General features: G+C 39.1%; 1 protein-coding gene and 1 long non-coding RNA gene across 5 annotated transcripts in view; one reads left to right on the top strand and one right to left on the bottom strand.

Moving 5' to 3' along the window:
- LOC107126920 (uncharacterized) overlaps positions 1 to 19,290 on the top strand; it is a 195,756-nt gene that overhangs the window by 169,831 nt on the left and 6,635 nt on the right. For 2 of the 3 annotated variants that reach the window (XR_001483973.4, XR_010580220.2), the window contains 2 exons: positions 7,319 to 7,429; positions 8,455 to 8,581. This is a non-coding gene — a long non-coding RNA (uncharacterized lncRNA). Of the gene's footprint in view, positions 1 to 7,318; positions 7,430 to 8,454; positions 8,582 to 19,290 lie in introns of those variants that run through there. The other variant, XR_010580219.2, reaches the window with a different exon arrangement.
- Positions 1 to 19,290, bottom strand: part of CCDC141 (coiled-coil domain containing 141) — a 210,274-nt gene that overhangs the window by 116,292 nt on the left and 74,692 nt on the right. For both annotated transcript variants that reach the window (XM_015432436.4, XM_074009537.1), the window contains one exon: positions 11,619 to 11,872. In XM_015432436.4, coding sequence (XP_015287922.3) covers positions 11,619 to 11,872 — 254 coding nt within the window. The remainder of the gene's footprint in view (positions 1 to 11,618; positions 11,873 to 19,290) is intronic.

Below are 19,290 nucleotides of genomic sequence, written 5' to 3' on the forward strand. Positions count from 1 at the left end.
TACTTTAAGTTGTAGGGTACATGTGCATAACGTGCAGGTTTGTTACATATGTATACTTGTGCCATGTTGGTGTGCTGCACCCATCAACTCATCATTTACATCAGGTATAACTCCCAATGCAATCCCTCCCCCCTCCCCCCTCCCCATGATAGGCCCCTGTGTGTGATGTTCCCCTTCCCGAGTCCAAGTGATCTCATTGTTCAGTTCCCACCTATGAGTGAGAACATGCGGTGTTTGGTTTTCTGTTCTTGTGATAGTTTGCTAAGAATGATGGTTTCCAGCTGCATCCATGTCCCTACAAAGGACGCAAACTCATCCTTTTTGATGGCTGCATAGTATTCCATGGTGTATATGTGCCACATTTTCTTAATCCAATCTGTCACTGATGGACATTTGGGTTGATTCCAAGTCTTTGCTATTGTGAATAGTGCTGCAATAAACATACGTGTGCATGTGTCTTTATAGCAGCATAATTTATAATCCTTTGGGTATATACCCAGTAATGGGATGGCTGGGTCATATGGTACATCTAGTTCTAGATCCTTGAGGAATCGCCATACTGTTTTCCATAATGGTTGAACTAGTTTACAATCCCACCAACAGTGTAAAAGTGTTCCTATTTCTCCACATCCTCTCCAGCACCTGTTGTTTCCTGACTTTTTAATGATTGCCATTCTAACTGGTGTGAGATGGTATCTCATTGAACATTCTTAAAATAAAAACCAAAATGCAAAGCTATGGTTATAGAACCCAATTTTAACACCAAATTAGGTCCTGTATATAATCAGGGGCTTAGTGAAAATAGTTCATTAGAGAGGAGAATGAATGTGTGGGTCAGGCCTGTCAGAGAGAGTCCCTGAGAGCAAGATGCCAGCTGTGGGCAGTGGTGACAGCAAGAGCAGGCTGAGAATTTCACTTCCCAAATGACATGTGCCAAAGACAGGACTGAAAGATGGAGCATGCAAGCAATAGAAAATGCTCTCTGATGGTCAAGGATAAACAACGGAGGCGTCAAGAAGGTGAACTTCTGCTGCAGCCCAAAGCAATGCATCAGAATGTCATAAACCACTGCAGCTTATTTTTCTGCAATTTGTTCCACAATCTGAAATCAGATCTTTTTTGTCTTTATTTAAAATATGCTGGAGGAGGTGAACTAGCAATAAGCAATTCAAACCACCTTAACAGAAATGTTTAAGGGGAGATGAAAATCTCATCAAATTACTTTCATTTTCTTTTCCACGTGCAGAACTTGCTGAATAACCAGGTTCTATTAAGGACAAAAAACTGATCAAGGAAAAAGGCATCAGTTATTCATCTTCTTTAACCCAAGACTTTTTGACAGTCTCTCTTGCAATTACCAAAAATACACACATACAGAGAATGCTTTCAATTGTAGTTGATGGTCACAGGTGACAGTTCTAATGCCTGCTTTGATTTTGAAGGCATGTTTCCATAGGGCTTTGGTTTTTTTTTCTTTTTTTACAGTAGGAGAACCAGTTGTATTTTGTATTAGACAATACAGTCAAATGAGCTCTGGACTTAACTAGCAATAACCAGATTTGAAATATCTATTTGGTCCACTAGGTGATTCTAATGCACATTAGAAGAGATGCTAAAGCTGTGTTGCTGATGTTTGCACCTGCAGACTTGGCAGGAGGGCAGAAAAAAACAATTAGTGCCAAAAACGTGGATTGGGTTTCCATTTCTAGATGTATTCTGGGACCGATCTAGTTATTGGCCTGTTATTATTTGGACTTAGAGATTCCAGGAGGACAATGCTCACAATTTTCTTCTGTAGAATTTGGGAGCCCTTTGTGAATTACTGAGATCAACTGGAAGGTATCTGTATCTCCTCAACAAATTCCAGCATCAAATCCCGGTATTCTGTGTTGAGGGGCAGTAGGAAAGCTAAAATATGTTATTTTAAGGCAAAACTTGTTACTTTATGAACAGCTTTACATACAATCTTTTTTCCTGTCTAGAATAATAATTTTATGTATTTAACTATTCTGACTTGTGTTAGCATATAATTTCTCTTCTCACATCTATATTTCATTTTAAAAAAAGGCAGTAAGGACTTCCCTTCTTAACATTGCCCACAACAATTATTTGTGTTTAGGTAGGCTCTTCACTTCCAACTACTTAATGGATGGAAAGTTATTTCGTCCAATGGACAAAATCAGTACAGTAGAAGTCTCTGGACCTAAATTTTATTTCTAACATTACCTCTGACTCATTGAAAATAACTTCCCCAGCAGTGGAAAGAAATTGTTTTTCAGGAGAGGAAACAGCCCCATCCAGTGTCTTGGCAAAATGTGTATCCCTGCCAAAGATATCGAAGGCATGGTTTTCCCAATATAACTTAAAGTTCCACCCTAAGTGATCTTCAGCCAATTATATTCACTGTGTGTGTGAGATAAAGAGAGTGAGAGACAGACCGACAGACAGCGCAGAGCTACTTAGGAGTGGGACCAAAGTTTGACATTTTCATTTTACCTTCCCATTTCCTAGGTCAGGCAGCTTAATGGATTTCCTACCAAAGTTTTGGCCTGAACCTCTGGTTGTTGGGAAAAACAATGAATCAGAAACTGTCATATAGACAGAATAAATAACTGGTAAATTTTAAAAGATGTCTTCATCTTTTTAAAGCATGCCATTTATTGTTTGCTTAAGAGTCTCCCTACAATATTCATTAAAATTAGTTCATCCTTTTGGGTTGTCTTTGGGATTGGATCGTGAGAATGAGGGAAGAGGAGAAAATGATTTCTACTTCCTGGCTAGTTTGGGAAGGTGGCAGGAGAAAAGAGAAGCCAATGATCACCAGGGACAAGCACCAGGGGTAGGGAAGGAAAAGAGCTTAGAGAGGTAAAAGGAGACCCACAGGCAGCCCCGGGGCTTAGCAGATATCTCAGGCAGCAACAGCTAATTCTGTCATACAATGGGCATGAGGATTAGAAGCAACCACAGAGCCTTCCCCAGGGAGCACACACACATCACTTCTGAGAGTGAATGTGGTCACAGTGTGTGTCCCCATCCCCCTTACCAACCGACTTGAGGGCTTCAATAACCAAAATGTTGTTAAGCCATCAGTTCAATTGAACAGTATACAGGAATGACCTAATTTAATGAAAATGTAATCAACTATAATAAGTATAAGTGACCTAAAGAATAGCTAAAGGGTGGAGAAACTTAAGAAGTGGAAAATTGGTTTTAAACTCTATCTTCCAGCTAAAGCTGACCTTTTGAGTAAACTAGACTGGATATAAAGCCATGAAATGGCATTTATGCCCTGTTCATATCAGAACATTTTAGAAAGTTAAGATTATCTAGTGGTTTATGGAATTGGTGTGGGATGTGGCCAGTGTGTCTGATTTTGTAGGCTAGTGATTATCCAGTAAAGCTCAGAAAGTGACCACCAAAGTATGTAGTGATATGGTGAACATTTGAAAAGTATTGAGCACCTACAATATGCCAAGCTGTGCTCAAAGCATTTTAAAATGTATAATATTTTTTATTTTTACAATAAATCTATAGGTAGATACTGTTATTATCCCCATTTTATAGAAAAGGACACTGAGGCACAGAGGCCAAGTAACTGGCCCAAAACCACATACCTAGTAAATGTAAAAGCTAGGATTGGCATCCATGCCATCTGCACCAGAGTCCCTCTGTTTCAACCTTTGAACTGCAGTGCCATTGGAAGCAATAGTCATTCGCATACATCCCAGTTAGAAAAGGTTTTTTTTTTCTGTCAAAATTACATGATCCTTCTACAAATACTATCAGATCCTTTGCATTTACTGTTGGCGTGCCCTAGAGAGAATTCTAGAGACAGACTGTATACCAAAATGAAATTCTGTGATAAATTTTCATCTATGGACAGTGGGACAGTCATGTATACCTGCTACTGACCCAACGGTTTGATACCAGTGTCACCAAAATAATGCAACCCTTTTTTTTGGCCTTATGCCAGCCAATGTATGAAAGCTGCCTTCAGAGAAGGACTTTTTTTTTCTTTTCTTTTCTTTTTTTTTTTTTTGAGGCAGCAGCTCACATTTATTGAGAGATGCAAATGCATGTATTTTTAATGCAATCACTAGAGATTTAGGAAATACTAAGTTAAACAACAAGACCAGATTTGCAAACATGAAAATGAAAGGTAATGCTCAACATTGACCAATGTGGTGGGAACTAGTACTCAACTCCAACTAGTTGGAGTCAAATTTAAACAACTTTTGTGGGGGTAATTTGACAAGATGGATCATGGGACTTAACACTTGTTCACATTCTATCAACCCCCAAATTCCACTTTTGGGAATAACACTGTTTATCCAGGAATACCACCTCTTGGAATATGAAAGATACACTCAAGAATACAACTGAAGAGGCTCATTGTGCATAGTCATAATCATGGGACCAGGACTGACATTTTGCTGATGTAAATGTTTCAAAGTATTTTCACTCACACCTTCTCATTTATTTTTCACAAAATCTCTTGGTGATAGGTTTAGTATCCCCATTTCAAAATTTCCAAAGCAATAGATAAGAAGCTCAGGTAAGTAACTTCCAGAGAAGGACTTTCAAAATTACGCATTTAAGCTGTTCAATCATTCAAGTTCTAAATCCTAGTTAGAAGGTGGCATCATATACAAGAGAATACACTCACATATGCCTGTATGGGTGCACAGTTTTACAGATGTCCACCAGACACAAGATTGGTGCCCAGACGCTATGCTCATATATGTCATCTTTAATATCATTTAAATTGCTCATTGACAAGGAATATACTGCATGATTATGATACACATTTTACTCAAATTATAAAACCACAAAACCTTCTGATGTGAATTCTATTATCCTTCCTGCCCCTAAAGATGTATAACTCATATGTGATCTGGGTAGTAAAAAGAGATTGTCTGCCCTCATGTCTTAATTCTCCTAGACGTCCTTGACACTGTCTTGTACATAGAGACCATGAATAGCTTAGTTTTAATATATTTGTTTGTCTCACTTATGCCTGATTGGAGCAATTGAGAAAAATTACATTCATAAATCTTCTTGCCAAGATAATTAATTATGCACGAAGTACTTCAAGCTGCTTCTGATTTTCATTAATGAGGCAGATTATCTGCAAAATAAGATGCTGCTGGAGCTGAAAAGAAAGGTCAGCTGCTTATCTTTAAATGTAAAACAAGAGTGCATTATTATATCTGAAAAACAATGATGAAAGAACATGCTATAATTATCTTTATGAGGTGATCACATCCTAATTAAGATAGGAAAGTATGTGGTTTTCATTTACTGTTTTCCTGCAGTTGATGTGAATCCTAAGTCCCCATCATGCTGGTCACTTAATTTCTTTTCCAAAGGAGAATTAGCTGAACTATTATAGTTCAAAAGCATTAGGCCACAGCTCAGAAACAGAGAAGCACTAAATGTATCTTTTAAATGGCTCTTACGAAAGAAGACACATCACGTATTCAGACATCCACATTATTATTCATCAGTAATCTTTGTTCTATTTCTTTACTTAATTTCCCTTTTTCTTAATTGGTTAAAATGATTGACAAAGTTGATATTTCATTAATGTAAAGATTGATAGCTCCTGTGTTCACTTAAAATAAGACAGAACTGACCAAAAAAAAAAAAAAAACCCTTTGCCCTCCAATGAAATGTGGTTCCATATGTTCTAGAATTATCAGGTAGATCATCCAAGAACATGATAACTATAAAACCCAAATTACGAACTGAGTGACACTCAGCTCAGTGTCCCTGCTGCAATTCTTCACCATTGTACCATCAACAACACTTTAGAACATTCAGGCCGGGCACCGTGGCTCATGCCTGTAATCCCAGGACTTTGGGAGGCCAAGACCAGCAGGTCACTTGAGCCCAGGAGTTCAAGACCATCCTGGGCAACATGGTGAAACCCCGTCTCTACTAAAATGCAAAACATATAGCCAGCGTGGTGGCGTGTGTCTGTAGTCTCAGCTACTTGGGAGGCTGAGGCACGAGAATTGCTTGAACCCGGAGGTGGAGGTTGTAGTAAGTCAAGATTGTGTCGCTGCACTCCAGCCTGGGTGACAGAGTGAGACTCTGTCTCAAAAAGAAAAGTAACAATAATAATAATAAAAAACAGAAGTTTAGAAAAACTGAAAAACTCAGGTGCGATAATTTGTGTTTATACATACCTGGACTTTAAAGTGAATCCTTGTTCATATAATTATCGACAGAGTAAGCATTAATTATTGTTTATAATATTAAGAAATCAAAGCAACTCTATTTCCTCATTAATAAAATACTGTTTAAATTGTTTTATATTCAAATAGCAGAATACTACACACTTATTAAAATTAATTGCTCTACTTAAACACAGAATATGTTTAGGATTTTTTTTCAATTTAACAAAAAAACAGGTTGTAATACGGTATATATAGGCTAATTCAATTAATTTTCATTTGTTTGTTTAGTTTTTTATAATAAATGTGTGTGTGCCTGTGACTACGCTCACACTTGGATAAAAGTCTAGAAGGTGGCAGTATGCCAAATTTCTAGTAGCAATCTGCATGGAGGGGGATCGCTACATTTTAACAAAGAAGCATTTTTAAATCACAAGCAGAAAAAAAGATACTACTTTTTGTTTTAAACTATCAATTCAGTGCCCGTTGAACAAGGGTAGCTGTTAACATTATTAAAGCGACTTTTATTTTATCACATCCTGTGAACTCAAATAATAAAACTGGTCTTCAATCTGAGACCAATCTTCATCTGAGCACGACATTGCGGGGGCAAGAAGTGGGGAGAGTATGTAACATGTCGGGCCTTCACCATCTTTTTCAGACATGATGGTAACAACTGCTAACACTAAGATAGTAGTTGGTATTACTATTCATATTTTTACAGAAAACTGAGCCTCAGGGAAGTTAAATAATTGCTGTTACTCAGCTAGTAAGTGGTGAAGCTAGGATTTGAACCCAGCCAACAGTCTGGCCCCAGGATCTGTACCCTTACCAACATAAAGAGACAATACTTAGCTTTGTTAACTAACTACTCCAACTGCTGTCACTGCTGTTAACAAGAGAAAATGTCACATAGGTGTTTTAAGATTCAGAGTCCAAATTTTATTTTTATTTTATTTTTTGAGACAGAGGGTCTTATTCTGTCACCCAGGCTGAAATGCAATGGTGCAATCTTGGCTCACTGCAGCTTTGGCCTCTTGGGCTCAAGCCACCCATCTATCTCAGGGTCCCAAGTATCTGGGACTACAGGAGCATGGCACCATGCCTGGCTCATTTGTGTGTGTGTGTGTGTTTTGTAGATACAGGGTTTTGCCATGTTACCCAGACTGGTCTCGAACTCCCGGGCTCAAGGAATCTGCCTGCTTGCTCTGTTGATAATTATATGAAAAAGGAATCACTTTAAAGTCCAGGTATGTATAAGCACAAATTATCTCACCTGAGTTGTTCAGTTTTCCTAAACTTCTGTTTATTATTATTATTATTATTATTTTTTTTTTCTTTTTGAGACAGAGATTGCTCAAGCAATCTCACCTCCCACAGTGCTGGTATTATAAGCATTCATCACCACACCCAGCCTAAGAGCCTAAATTTTATATTTAAGGAAATGACTATCTTGTTTATTAACTGGTTATATTTACTATAATGTTGATTATTCTTATTATAATTAATTTTTGTTCAAGTGCTGTTAGGAATGGAGTCTAAATGACAGCCTCATTCCCTTAACCACGAATGTGGATTCCTAAATCCTAACTATACTTGTAACAGCCTCCAATAACTAAACAGTATTAAGAGACCTAGACATGTATGACAACAGTAATGCTACATCCAGGGGAAAGAATCTGGGCTGAATGAGAAAGCTTTCATAAGTTGTAAGGTTTAACCACAGAGAGGGAGGGCAAAGAAACTATTAAGTACCTCTTAAAACGCTATGCATTGTGCTATGTGTTTTGCACATTATTTCATGTAATCCTTATAACAACTCTGTGATTTAAGTATTATTCCCAATTTAAAGATGAGGCCCATTAAAACAGCAATGAGATACCACAACACAGCTATTAAAGTGGCCAAAATCTAGAACACTGACAATGCCAAATGCTGACAAGGATGTACAGCAACAGGAACACTCATTCATTGCTGGTGGGAATCCAAAATGGTATAGCCGCTTTGAAAAACAGTTTAGCAGTTTCTTACAAAACTAAACACACTCTCACCATATGACCCAGCAATCGCATTCCTTGGTATTTATCTATAATGAAATTGAAAACTTATGTTCACATAAAAAGCTGCACATGGATGTCCACAACAGCTTTATTCATAATTGCCAAAATTTGGAAGCAACTAAGATGCCAGTAGATTAATAGATGAACAAACTGTGGTAAATGCAGACAATGGGATACTTATTGATTTATTAATTTATTTATGTTATTTGAGACAGAGTCTTGCTCTGTGTCACCCGGACTGGAGTGTAGTGGCATAATCATGGCTCACTGCAGTCTCAACCTACCAGACTCAAGGGATCCTCCGACTTCAGCCTCCTGAGTAGCTGGGATCACAGGTACACACCATCACACCTGTCTACTTTAAAAAAGTTTTTGTAGAGACAGGGTCTCCCTGCTTTGCCCAGGGTTGTCTAGAATATTATTTAGCGCTAAGCATAAATGAGCTATCAAGCCATGAAAGGACATGGAGGAAACTTGAATGCATATTACTAAGTGAAAAACGCCAATCTGAAAAGTCCTGTATGATTCTAACTATATGACATTATGGACAAGGCAAAACTATGGGAACAGTAAAGATGAGTGTTTACCAGGGGTTAGAGGGAAGGGAGCAATGAACAAGCAGAGCACAGAGGATTATTAGGGCAGTGAACATGGTTTCTATGATGCTATGATGGTGGATGCATGTCATTACACATTTGTTCAAACCCATATGTACGTGGAATTGGACATTTGGAACATACATCATCAAGAGTGAACCTTCCTGTAAACTGTGGACTTTGGGTGATAGTGATGTGTCACTGTAGGCCCATTGATTGTAAACAAGCTATTCTGAGGGGAGATGCTGATAAAGAGAGAAACTGCATGTGTGGGGGCAGGGAGCATATAGGAAATCTCGGTACCTTTCTCTCAATTTTGCTGTGAACCTAAAAGAGCTCTAAAAAATAAACTTTACTTTTTAAAAAGCACCCCTCCCAAAAGCATTCACCTCTAAAACAAAATGAGACCCCATAAGTTAGAGAACTTACCAAGTCAGACACCTTCTACTATACCTTACTTTACTTATTAGCAAATATATTTTTGCTTTCCAGGTTTAGCAAGGGATTTAGATTTCCTTTAAGAATGTGGCCGGATTAGAATGTCCATTTTGAATCTTCTAAATTTTCAGGTGATTTTTTTCTTTTCTTTTTACTACAGAGGATTCAAGTGGATGATTACTGCCATAGTTATGGGGCAGAAAGGCAAAATTGCTGTTTTAAAAATAAATAAATAAAATTACTGAAGCTATTTTCTCATTATTGGGAAATTGTTCTGTTTGGGGAGCCTCTTTGAGGAGGTTTTTTTTTTTTTTTTTTTGGAGAGAGAAGGTGTCTGTGTTAATCCAGATAAGAGATGTTGAGGTTTAAAATACAAGTGCTTCTCTGTATGATAAAGCAAGAGGAGTTTTTAATGTATTTTTGGAAGCACTAGAGGCAGGGGCTTGGGGTTGTAAACACAAGAATGAAGAGATAAAAGGAAGGTTCCTTTAAGGGGATAGTAGCTCTGGGAACACGGTGGCTGGTCAGGATTAGGGCAGAGAGAGACAGAGAGGAGCAAGGGAGCTAAAATACACCCACTCATGCTCGGAAGGACAAAGAACTTTGGAAACAGTTGTCTTACAATTTTAAGTTTCTTGTCCTGAGGATTAATTTCCTTCTTGTTATGTCAGAGTCATCAGGAAAAGACCTTTGCATTGGACGATAATGCTTTGGGAGATGAGCATGTGAAAGTGCATGTGAGAGTGTATAATGGCTAGAGCAGAGTCCGCAGGTCAAGCACAGCAGAAGCAGGACAGGAGGAGCGGGCAGCAGTCAGTGTAAAATGATAAAAGCAAGGCAGCTTAGAAAGTGTATGGTGACTTAGAAGGGAATGGCAACAAAATGCAAGCAGGAGAATATATGACTGACATCTGCATTTGGGTCTCTGCTCTATGCCACTTCCTCGGAGAGTCTTCTTTGATTCCTTCTTTGATGAAAAGTTGACCAACACATGTCAAAATTCATTACGTTATTTGATTTCATCATCAGGTTTATCATCATACTCATCATTTGTTTATTATAAGTCCTCATCACATTAGAATAATGGTTCTTAACTGGGGGTAATTTTGTCCCCCAGGGGACATTTGGCAATGTCTAGAGACAGTTCTGGTTTTTCAAAACTGGGGATGTTGTACTGGTATCTTGTTGGTAGAGGCCAGCAAGGCTGCTCTGTATCCTAGAGTGTGCTGGACAGGACAGCCTCCCACAACCAGGAATTACCTAGCACCGAATGTCAATAGTGTGAAGGTTGAAAAACATTGAATTAGAAGAAAATTTCCTAGAGGAAAAAGGCACCATCTTGTGGTCTAGTATATCCCCAACACTTATGATAGAAACTGGTACATAGTAGGTGCTCAATAAGTATTAATTGAAAGGTTGATCATCATTTAAGTTCTCATTTTTCCAGCTTGAAATAAGAACCAGTTTCTTCTGGACTCATATGCGCTTCCAAATATATGAATGTCTCTTCAATTTGGATGGAGCAATAATATTAAATATATGAAAAAACCTCTTTCCCGTGTATTTAGGCCAGGAGACGTCCCCCCACATAATTTCTCCCTAAAAATTCCTTCCACTTAATCTGTACAGATTTAAACATGGAATTAAGACAATCAGAAGTGTTGTGATAAACTTCTCACTTATTTGAGTTGGGGGTTTGCAAAGAGAGTTCTGCCCACTCTTCACATCAAATAATTGTAGCAGAAGAAATCTGTGTCAAGCACATTGACAACCCATCAGAAATGTGCTCGCAGCCTGGGTAATGAGCTCTAATGAGCCTGCAAACTCATCAACCCCCAAAGCCCTCTGACCACAGATCCTGCAGCTATGGGCCAAGGTCATATTTCTTGATTGGCATCAGACTACTCTTCTAAGAACATTATCTCTATTTTGGGCTGACAGACTTTTTTTACTGATGTAAGCAGCAATCTAGCACAATTTGGCAGCATCATGCCTCTTCAACTTTTAAGAAAATTGCAATTAACATTTCAAAATGTTAAAGAAACATGTCTAAAAGTAGTGACCTGGAAGGAAGGAAGAATCCAACAATAGAATACATTCATTCTCGAAACTACCCACAGGTGTTCTCTCATTTATAAAATCAACAGTATAATGAAAAAAATGCATACATTTGATTTTATATTACTTACAGGGAAAAACAACATGGTAGTTTGGATGAAAGATTTTTGGACCAAAGACCAAAGGATTTGACCATGAAGACTGACAAACTACCCCGGGGAATGGTTAATCCCTATAACAACTAATCAGCTGAGACTGGAACATCATCCAATGCCCCTTTGGGTTACCTGGTTTTCTCGTTGGTCCCACTGACATATCTGCAGAACCTGACTCAATTCTTGCCACTGTTGCTTCAAGTACTTGTCTAACTGTCTTCTCCTGTCTTGTAGAAGTTCAAGAAGGCTGTCAATCTTCAGACAGCTGCTATGAGCTCCCTGAATCAACTCAGGATTCACATTAGGTCCTTCACACTTGAATTTTTCTATGAAGTCAGTGAGTTGTTGACTTTTGTTTAAAAGGGCTAAAGACCGTTCCAAGAGTTCTAGAAGAAAATTAGAAAGAAGAAAGAATAATGATATTAGCAAGCTTTTATACAGCAATATTTGGACTCTTCACAATGTAAAATATATGTAATTTTTATGTTAATAAAAAACAAGTTGTGCTGCAAGGAATTAAAATATGTGGACAGAAACTGCCTACAGTACTTCAAAGAAAAAACTGGTCAAACACCTTAGCCTAGCAATTGTGATAGTGCTAACTGCCAACTGATGGGATGCTTTGTTCAGCAATTGTGTGATTCAGGCAGGGAGTAGAATGAGCGTGGGATTTTGACATTGCTGCAGTTTTCAGCGGTATGATGCTGGGTAAATGTTCTACATTCTAAGGTGATTGGACTAAAGCTGAGGTTTAAAGGCTAGTGCCTGGGATGACCAAACAGAAACTCAATAAATGTGGTGGCCAGGTGCCCAAATGTCAGGGACTACAGCAAAGTGGAAAATACTTGCTAAAAGGGTCAGCTGTCACTCAGTTCTGACGAACTGTTGACATGAAGAATATGGGTTCAGTGTTGATGGAGCTTCCAATTATTAAAAGAGTTTCAAATGCAAATTTTATATGAAAGTTCTGACTTCTAAATCTTTCATAATTCATATTTTTAATTAAAAAATCACAGGATAATGAAGCATCGATATCTCCCAAATGGGCTACCAGTATGTGATCTCTGGAGTAAATAGCATTGTAAGTTTGGGTAACATCTTGCAGAATTGAGATGTTAAGCTAGAAATTGAAGAACTACTAAGGGAGAAAGTGTAGAAGAAGAAAGAGTTGAGAATAGCACATTGAGAGGCATCTACACTTGCGGATCAACTGAAGGAGCAGTTGGGGAACTGTCCAGTCTCCATCGGGCAGAAATGAAGGAGTTGTCCATGACATCCCTCTCCTTCAACCCGCCATCATCAAGACCTGTTGATATTACATGGTATTTCTGGCATCTGTCTACTTCTTTCTATCCTCACCATGGAAAGCATCATTTGTTGCCTGGATGTACAGTCTTCTCTTAATTGTATCCTCTCTCCAATCCATCTATCAATGCTCCAGACTTTAGCCACAGCGATCTTTTCTAAACATAACATCTCTTTTTCTTTCTTTCTTTCTTTCTTTCTTTCTTTCTTTTTTTCTTTCTTTCTTTCTTTCTTTCTTTCTTTCTTTCTTTCTTTCTTTCTTTCTTTCTTTCTTTCCTTTCTCTCTCTCCCTCCCTCCCTCCCTCCCTCCCTCCCTTCTTTCTTTCTTTCTTTCTTTCTTTCTTTCTTTCTTTCTTTCTTTCTTTCTTTCTTTCTTTCTTTCTTTCTTTCTTTCTTCCTTCCTTCCTTCCTTCCTTCCTTCCTTCCTTCCTTCCTTCCTTCCTTCCTTCCTTTCCTTCCTCTCTCTCTCACACACAGATGCATGCACACACACACACACACACACACACTTAAACAATGGCACCCCATTGCCTTAAAATTAAAGACAGACCCCTTAATGTAGATTACTATGTCTGGCATGGTCTAGTCTCTTCCGTCCTTTTCAAATTGTCTCAATTTCTCAATTTTTCATTCTTCTTTAAATTCCTCACACATGCTATACTCCCTCCTGACCCTGAACTTTTCACTATGTCCACTCACAGGGACACCATTCTCCTCAACACCCTCCTTCGTTACCTTTACTGTACTCATACTTCATGTCAACTGTCACTTCCTCAAAGGACAAACCAAATGGGATCAAATACTCTCACACTTAATGTCTGTCTTTGCCACTAGGCTCCATTGCAACATGAGGATAGAGACCATGACTGCATCCAGCACTTAGCACGGTGACTGGTACAGGAGATTTGCTATCATTTTTGTAGAATGATAGAGCGAGAACAAATATTTTGAAATGCGGGGGGAGGAGATTGGGAGAGCTACAGATGTTAGAGATCAGAAGTTCTCCAGAGATGTATAAAAGAGAAGTTGAGAAGACTTTGAGTTTTGTGATGGAAACAGAAGCCAAGTTACCAGGGTGAGGAGTGAGAAGGCAATGAGAAGTGAGAAGAAAGTGAGCTGAGAAGTGGGAAGGCAACAAGCAGGACAATCTTTGAGACATTTGTTTTTATAAGAAAATGCTAGGATAGTATCTTGAGAGAATAACAGGGTCAAATATACTGTTTTTTATTATTATTATTTTATTTTCAGGATGGGGGAACTGTGGAGAACACTGGGAGAGTAAGCATCTTACCAAGTCTGACACTAATAAAAATGGACTGAACCGGTGCTGAAACTCAAGACTTGTGATTAGTATAACTCAGTGTTATTTCCACTATAGGGACACACTCAACTTCAGCATTCTTGGCAGTTTATTACACAGCGATGATGTAGGCTGAGGTAGTTGGGCCAGTTTTCTCTTTCAATTGACACCCTTTTTTTGGGGGGGGCGGGGGAGAAAGCTGGAGGAGAGAATAAGATAAGTGAATATACTGTAAAAAGGCATTTTGAGATGAAAAGGAAATAATTTGAAGTAGTTTATTCCACATGACCTAGATCTGTCCTATAAAATATTAGCTAGTAGTATCTGCTCCGAATGACAGTGTGATTATGTCCCCTGGGCAATTTGATTGTGAGTCAACAATGCGAAGAAACAAAAGACAAAAACAACCACAGACTTCAACCAAGTCAGAAGAACGGGAGAATGTAGATAGTGTAAGAAAAGTCAGGGAGAACATCATAATTCAAGTCAATTTCTTTGGAAAAAAGAAATGGAAGCAAACATGAACAAGATGGGACTGGGGGTAGGGTTCAGGAAAAGATCTATCTGCTCAGAACAAGTTCTTACGGGAAGGTCCAAGACACAACTGGAGAAACGAGGCCTTACCTATCAGACTAAAGAGTTTAATTTGTATATCCTTAAAGAAGTAAGAAGTATGATGGAGTCTCCTTTTATATAGAGAGAGAAATAGTATTTTTCCTTTGCACTGAAGAGTTTGTTATGATATTGTGAACAGCTACACACAAACATACACACACATACAGCCCACACATGAGAAGTTTGGGAAGGCAACAGGGTCTCCACAGGGTTTCCTTCCTTCCTGTAACTAACTCTTACATATTAGACTTTGCAAATGAGAGAGGGAGGCACAACTTTAGGTCCTCAGGGTATTGCAGACTAATGGTCAACCTGTTCTGGTTCCCGTGAGAACACGAACAATTAGCCAAAATTACAATTCACATTTTTTTTTCCTGGTTTTCTGTTTCACCTTCTGCCAAAATAATATAACAACTACCACAATATTGCCACGCACACAGCCTCCTGAGCCAGCATTAACTTGTAAAATGTATCCAGGCTGAGTCAGTCTGTTACCTGCCACCATGATGGCTGTTGAGGTGGATGGATTCTTCCCTCAGTTTCCTCTGCCAGTTCCCTCAGTCTTTCAGTTTCTTACATTTTGTTTCTTCACAGTTTACATTTTCCTAGCTATTTATTCCATCAGTTGATCTTACAAAGTGATGTGTTTTTCCCCAAGGGTAAACTGTCTAGATATATTGCGACCTTCAAGAACATCTTTACAGTCAATTTATTTTAAAGATTGTATATCAGCACATACAAAATCCTTCTTACTGACACAATACCTTCTCATGTGAACTTAGAAAATAGTTGATAAATTTTCATTAATTGTTTTGATTAATTTTCAATCTATCTAAAAAATTATCATTAAAGTTCACAAAATACATCATATTTTATATTAATACCTCTATAGTTTGCCACAATTATTAAGTATAAATAACCAATTTAAGATGGTATAATAGGTATACACAAGGTGGATAGGTTTATAGCTTGTTAAATAAACTTTATAAAATCCATCAAGGTCACCATCTTGGTCCTGAGATAATGTATGATATTTCTTCCTAATACTTCAAAAATTATTCTAAATGTTCCCCAGTGGGATGGTTTCTCTTGAACATAATTAATGGGTATTTTCAAATAGAGACAAAAGTACAGATAATAGTATAATGGGCCACCAGGAATGTATACCCTAGCTAGGTTTAAGATATAAAAAACATTCACGATTGCTGGCAAGATGGCTGAATAGGAACAGCTCCAGTCTGCAGCTCCTAGATAGATCGACACAGAAGGAAGGTGATTTCTGCATTTCCAGCTGAGGTACCCAGTTCATCTCACTGGTACTGGTTGGACAGTGGGTGCAGCCCACAGAAAGCGAGCCAAAGCAGGGTGGGGTGTCACCTCACCCAGGAAGCACAAGGGGTAGGGGAATTTTCTTCGCAACCCACAAACCAGGAGATCCCCTCCGGTGCCCACCCCACCAGGCCCCTGGGTTTCAAGCAAAAAACTGGGCAGCCATTTGGGCAGACACCGAACTAGCTACAGGAGTTCTTTTTTTCCATACCCCAGGGCACCTTGAACACCAGTGAGACAAAACTCTTCACTCCCCTGGAAAGGGTGCTGAAGCCAAGGAGCCAAGTGGTCTGGCTCGGCAGGTTCCACCCCCACAGAGCCCAGCAAACTAAGATCCACTGGCTTGAAATTCTCGCTGTCAGCACAGCAGCAGTCCGAGATCGACCCGGGACGTTTGAGCTTGGTGGGGGTAGGAGCATCCGTAGTTGCTGAGGCTTGAGTAGGCAGTTTTACACTCACAGTGTAAACAAAGCCACTGAGAATTTCAAACTGGGGGGAGCCCACTGCAGCTCAGCAAGGCTGCTGTGGCCAGACTGCCAGATTTCTCTTCTCTGAGCAGGGCATTTCTGAAAAAAAGGCAGCAGCTCCCATCAAGGACTTAGAGATAAAACTCCCATCTCCCTGGGACAGAGCACCTGGGGAAAGGGGTAACTATGGGTAAAGTTTCAGCAGACTTGAACATCCCTGCCTGACAGATCTGAAGAGTAGTGAACCTCCCAGCATAGCATTCAAACTCTGCTAAGGGTCACACTGTCTCCTCAAGTGGGTCCCTGACCCCTGTGTATCCTGACTGGCAGACACCTCCCAGTAGGGGCTGACAGATACCTCATACAGGAGAGCTCTGACTGGCATCTAGCAGGTGCCCCTCTGGGACGAAGCTTCCAGAGGAAAGATCAGGTGGCAATCTTTGCTGTTCCGCAGCCTCCACTGGTGATACCCAGGCACACAGGGTCAGGAATGGACCTCCAGCAAACTCCAGCAGACCAGCAGCAGAGGGACCTGACTGTCAGAAGGAAATCTAACAAACAGAAAGGAATAGCACATCCACTCAAAGACCTCATCCAAAGATCACCAACATCAAAGGCCAAAGGTAGATAAATTCGTAAAGATGGGGAGAAACCAGTGCAAAAAGGCTGAAAATTCCAAAACCCAAACGCTTCTTCTCCTCCAAAGGATCAAAACTCCTCACAAGCAAGGGAACAAAACTGGATGGAGAATGAATTTGACGAATTGACAGAAGTAGGCTTCAGAAGGTGGGTAATAACAAACTCCTCCGAGCTAAAGGAGCATGTTCTAACCGAATGCAAGGAAGCTAAGAAGCTTGAAAAAAAGGTTAGACGAATTTCTAACTAGAATAACCAGTGCAGAGAAGAACATAAATGACCTCATGGAGCTGAAAAACACAGCACGAGAACTTTGTGAAGCATGCACAAGTTTCAATAGCTGAATCGATCAAGCAGAAGAAAAGATATCAGTGATTGAAGATCAAATTAATGAAATAAAGAGAGAAGACAAGATTAGAGAAAAAAGAATAAAAAGGAACAAGAAAAGCCTCCAAGAAATATGGGACTATGTGAAAAGACCAAATCTATGTTCAATTGGTGTACCTGAAAGTGATGAGGAGAATGGAACCAAGTTGGAAAACACTCTTCAGGATATTATCCAGGAAAACTTCCCCAACCTAGCAAGGCAGGCCAACGTTCAAATTCAGGAAATACAGAGACCACCACAAAGATATTCCTCAAGAAGAGCAATTCCAAGACACACAATCGTCAGATATAGCAAGGTTGAAATGAAGGAAAAAATGTTAAGGGCAGCCAGAGAGAAAGGTCGGGTTACACACAAAGACTAAAAGCGGATCTCTCGGCAGAAACCCTGCAAGCCGGAAGACAGTGGGGGCCAATATTCAACATTCTTAAAGAAAAGAATTTTCAGCCCAGAATTTCATATCCAGCCACACTAAGCTTCCTAAGTGAAGGAGGAATAAAATCCTTTATAGACAAGGAAATGCTGAGAGATTTTGTCACCACCAGGCCTGCCTTACAAAAGCTCCTGAAGGAAGCACTAAACATGGAAAGGAACAACTCACACCAGCCACTGCAAAACCATAATAAATTGTAAAGAACATTGACACTATGAAGAAACTGCATCAACTAACAGGCAAAACAACCAGCTAACATCATAATGACAGGATCAAATTCACACATAACAATATTAACCTTAAATGTAAATGGGCTAACTGGACCAATTAAAAGACACAGACTGGCAAATTGGATAGAGTCAAGACCCATTAGAGTGCTGTATTCAGGAAACCCATCTTATGTGCAAAGACACACATAGGCTCAAAATAAAAGGGTGGTGGAATATTTACCAAGCAAATGGAAAGTAAAAAAAAAGTGGGAGTTGCAATCCTAATCTCATAAAACAGACTTTAAACTAACAAAGATCAAAAGAGACAAAGAAGAGCATTACATAATGGGAAAGTGATCAATGCAGCAAGAAGAGCTAACTATCCTAAATATACATGCACCCAATACAGGAGCACCCAGATTCATAAAGCAAGTTCTTAGAGACCTACAAAAAGACTTAGACTCCCACACAATAATACTGGGACACTTTAACACCCCACTGTCAATATTAGACAGATCAACGAGACAGAAAATTAACAAAGATACTCAGGACTTGAACTCAGCTCTGGAACAAGCAGACCTAATAGACGTCTACAGAACTCTGCACCCCAATTCAACAGAATATACATTTTTCTCAGCACCTCATCACAATTATTCTAAAATTGACCACATAATTGGAAGTAAAATACTCCAGAGCAAATGCAAAAGAATGGAAATCGTAACAGTCTCTCAGAACACAGTGCAATCAAATTAGAGCTCAGGATTAAGAAACTCACTCAAAACTGCACAAGTACATGGAAACTGAACAACATGCTCCTGAACGACTACTGGGTAAATAAGGAAATGAAGGCAAAAATAAAGATGTTCTTTGAAACCAATGAGAATGAAAACACAGTGTACCAGAATCTCTGGGACATTTAAAGATGTGTGTAGAGGGAAATTTATAGCACTAAATGCCTACAAAAGAAAGCAGGAAAGATCTGAAATTGACAACCTAACATCACAATTAAAAGAACCAAAGAAGCAACCGCAAACAAATTCAAAATCTAGCAGAAGACAAGAAATAACTAAGATCAGAGCAGAACTGAAGGAGATAGAAATGCAAAAAATCCAAAAAATCACTGAA

This window comes from Macaca fascicularis, chromosome 12 (assembly GCF_037993035.2).
Source record: "Macaca fascicularis isolate 582-1 chromosome 12, T2T-MFA8v1.1".
Taxonomy (NCBI): Eukaryota; Metazoa; Chordata; class Mammalia; order Primates; family Cercopithecidae; genus Macaca; species Macaca fascicularis.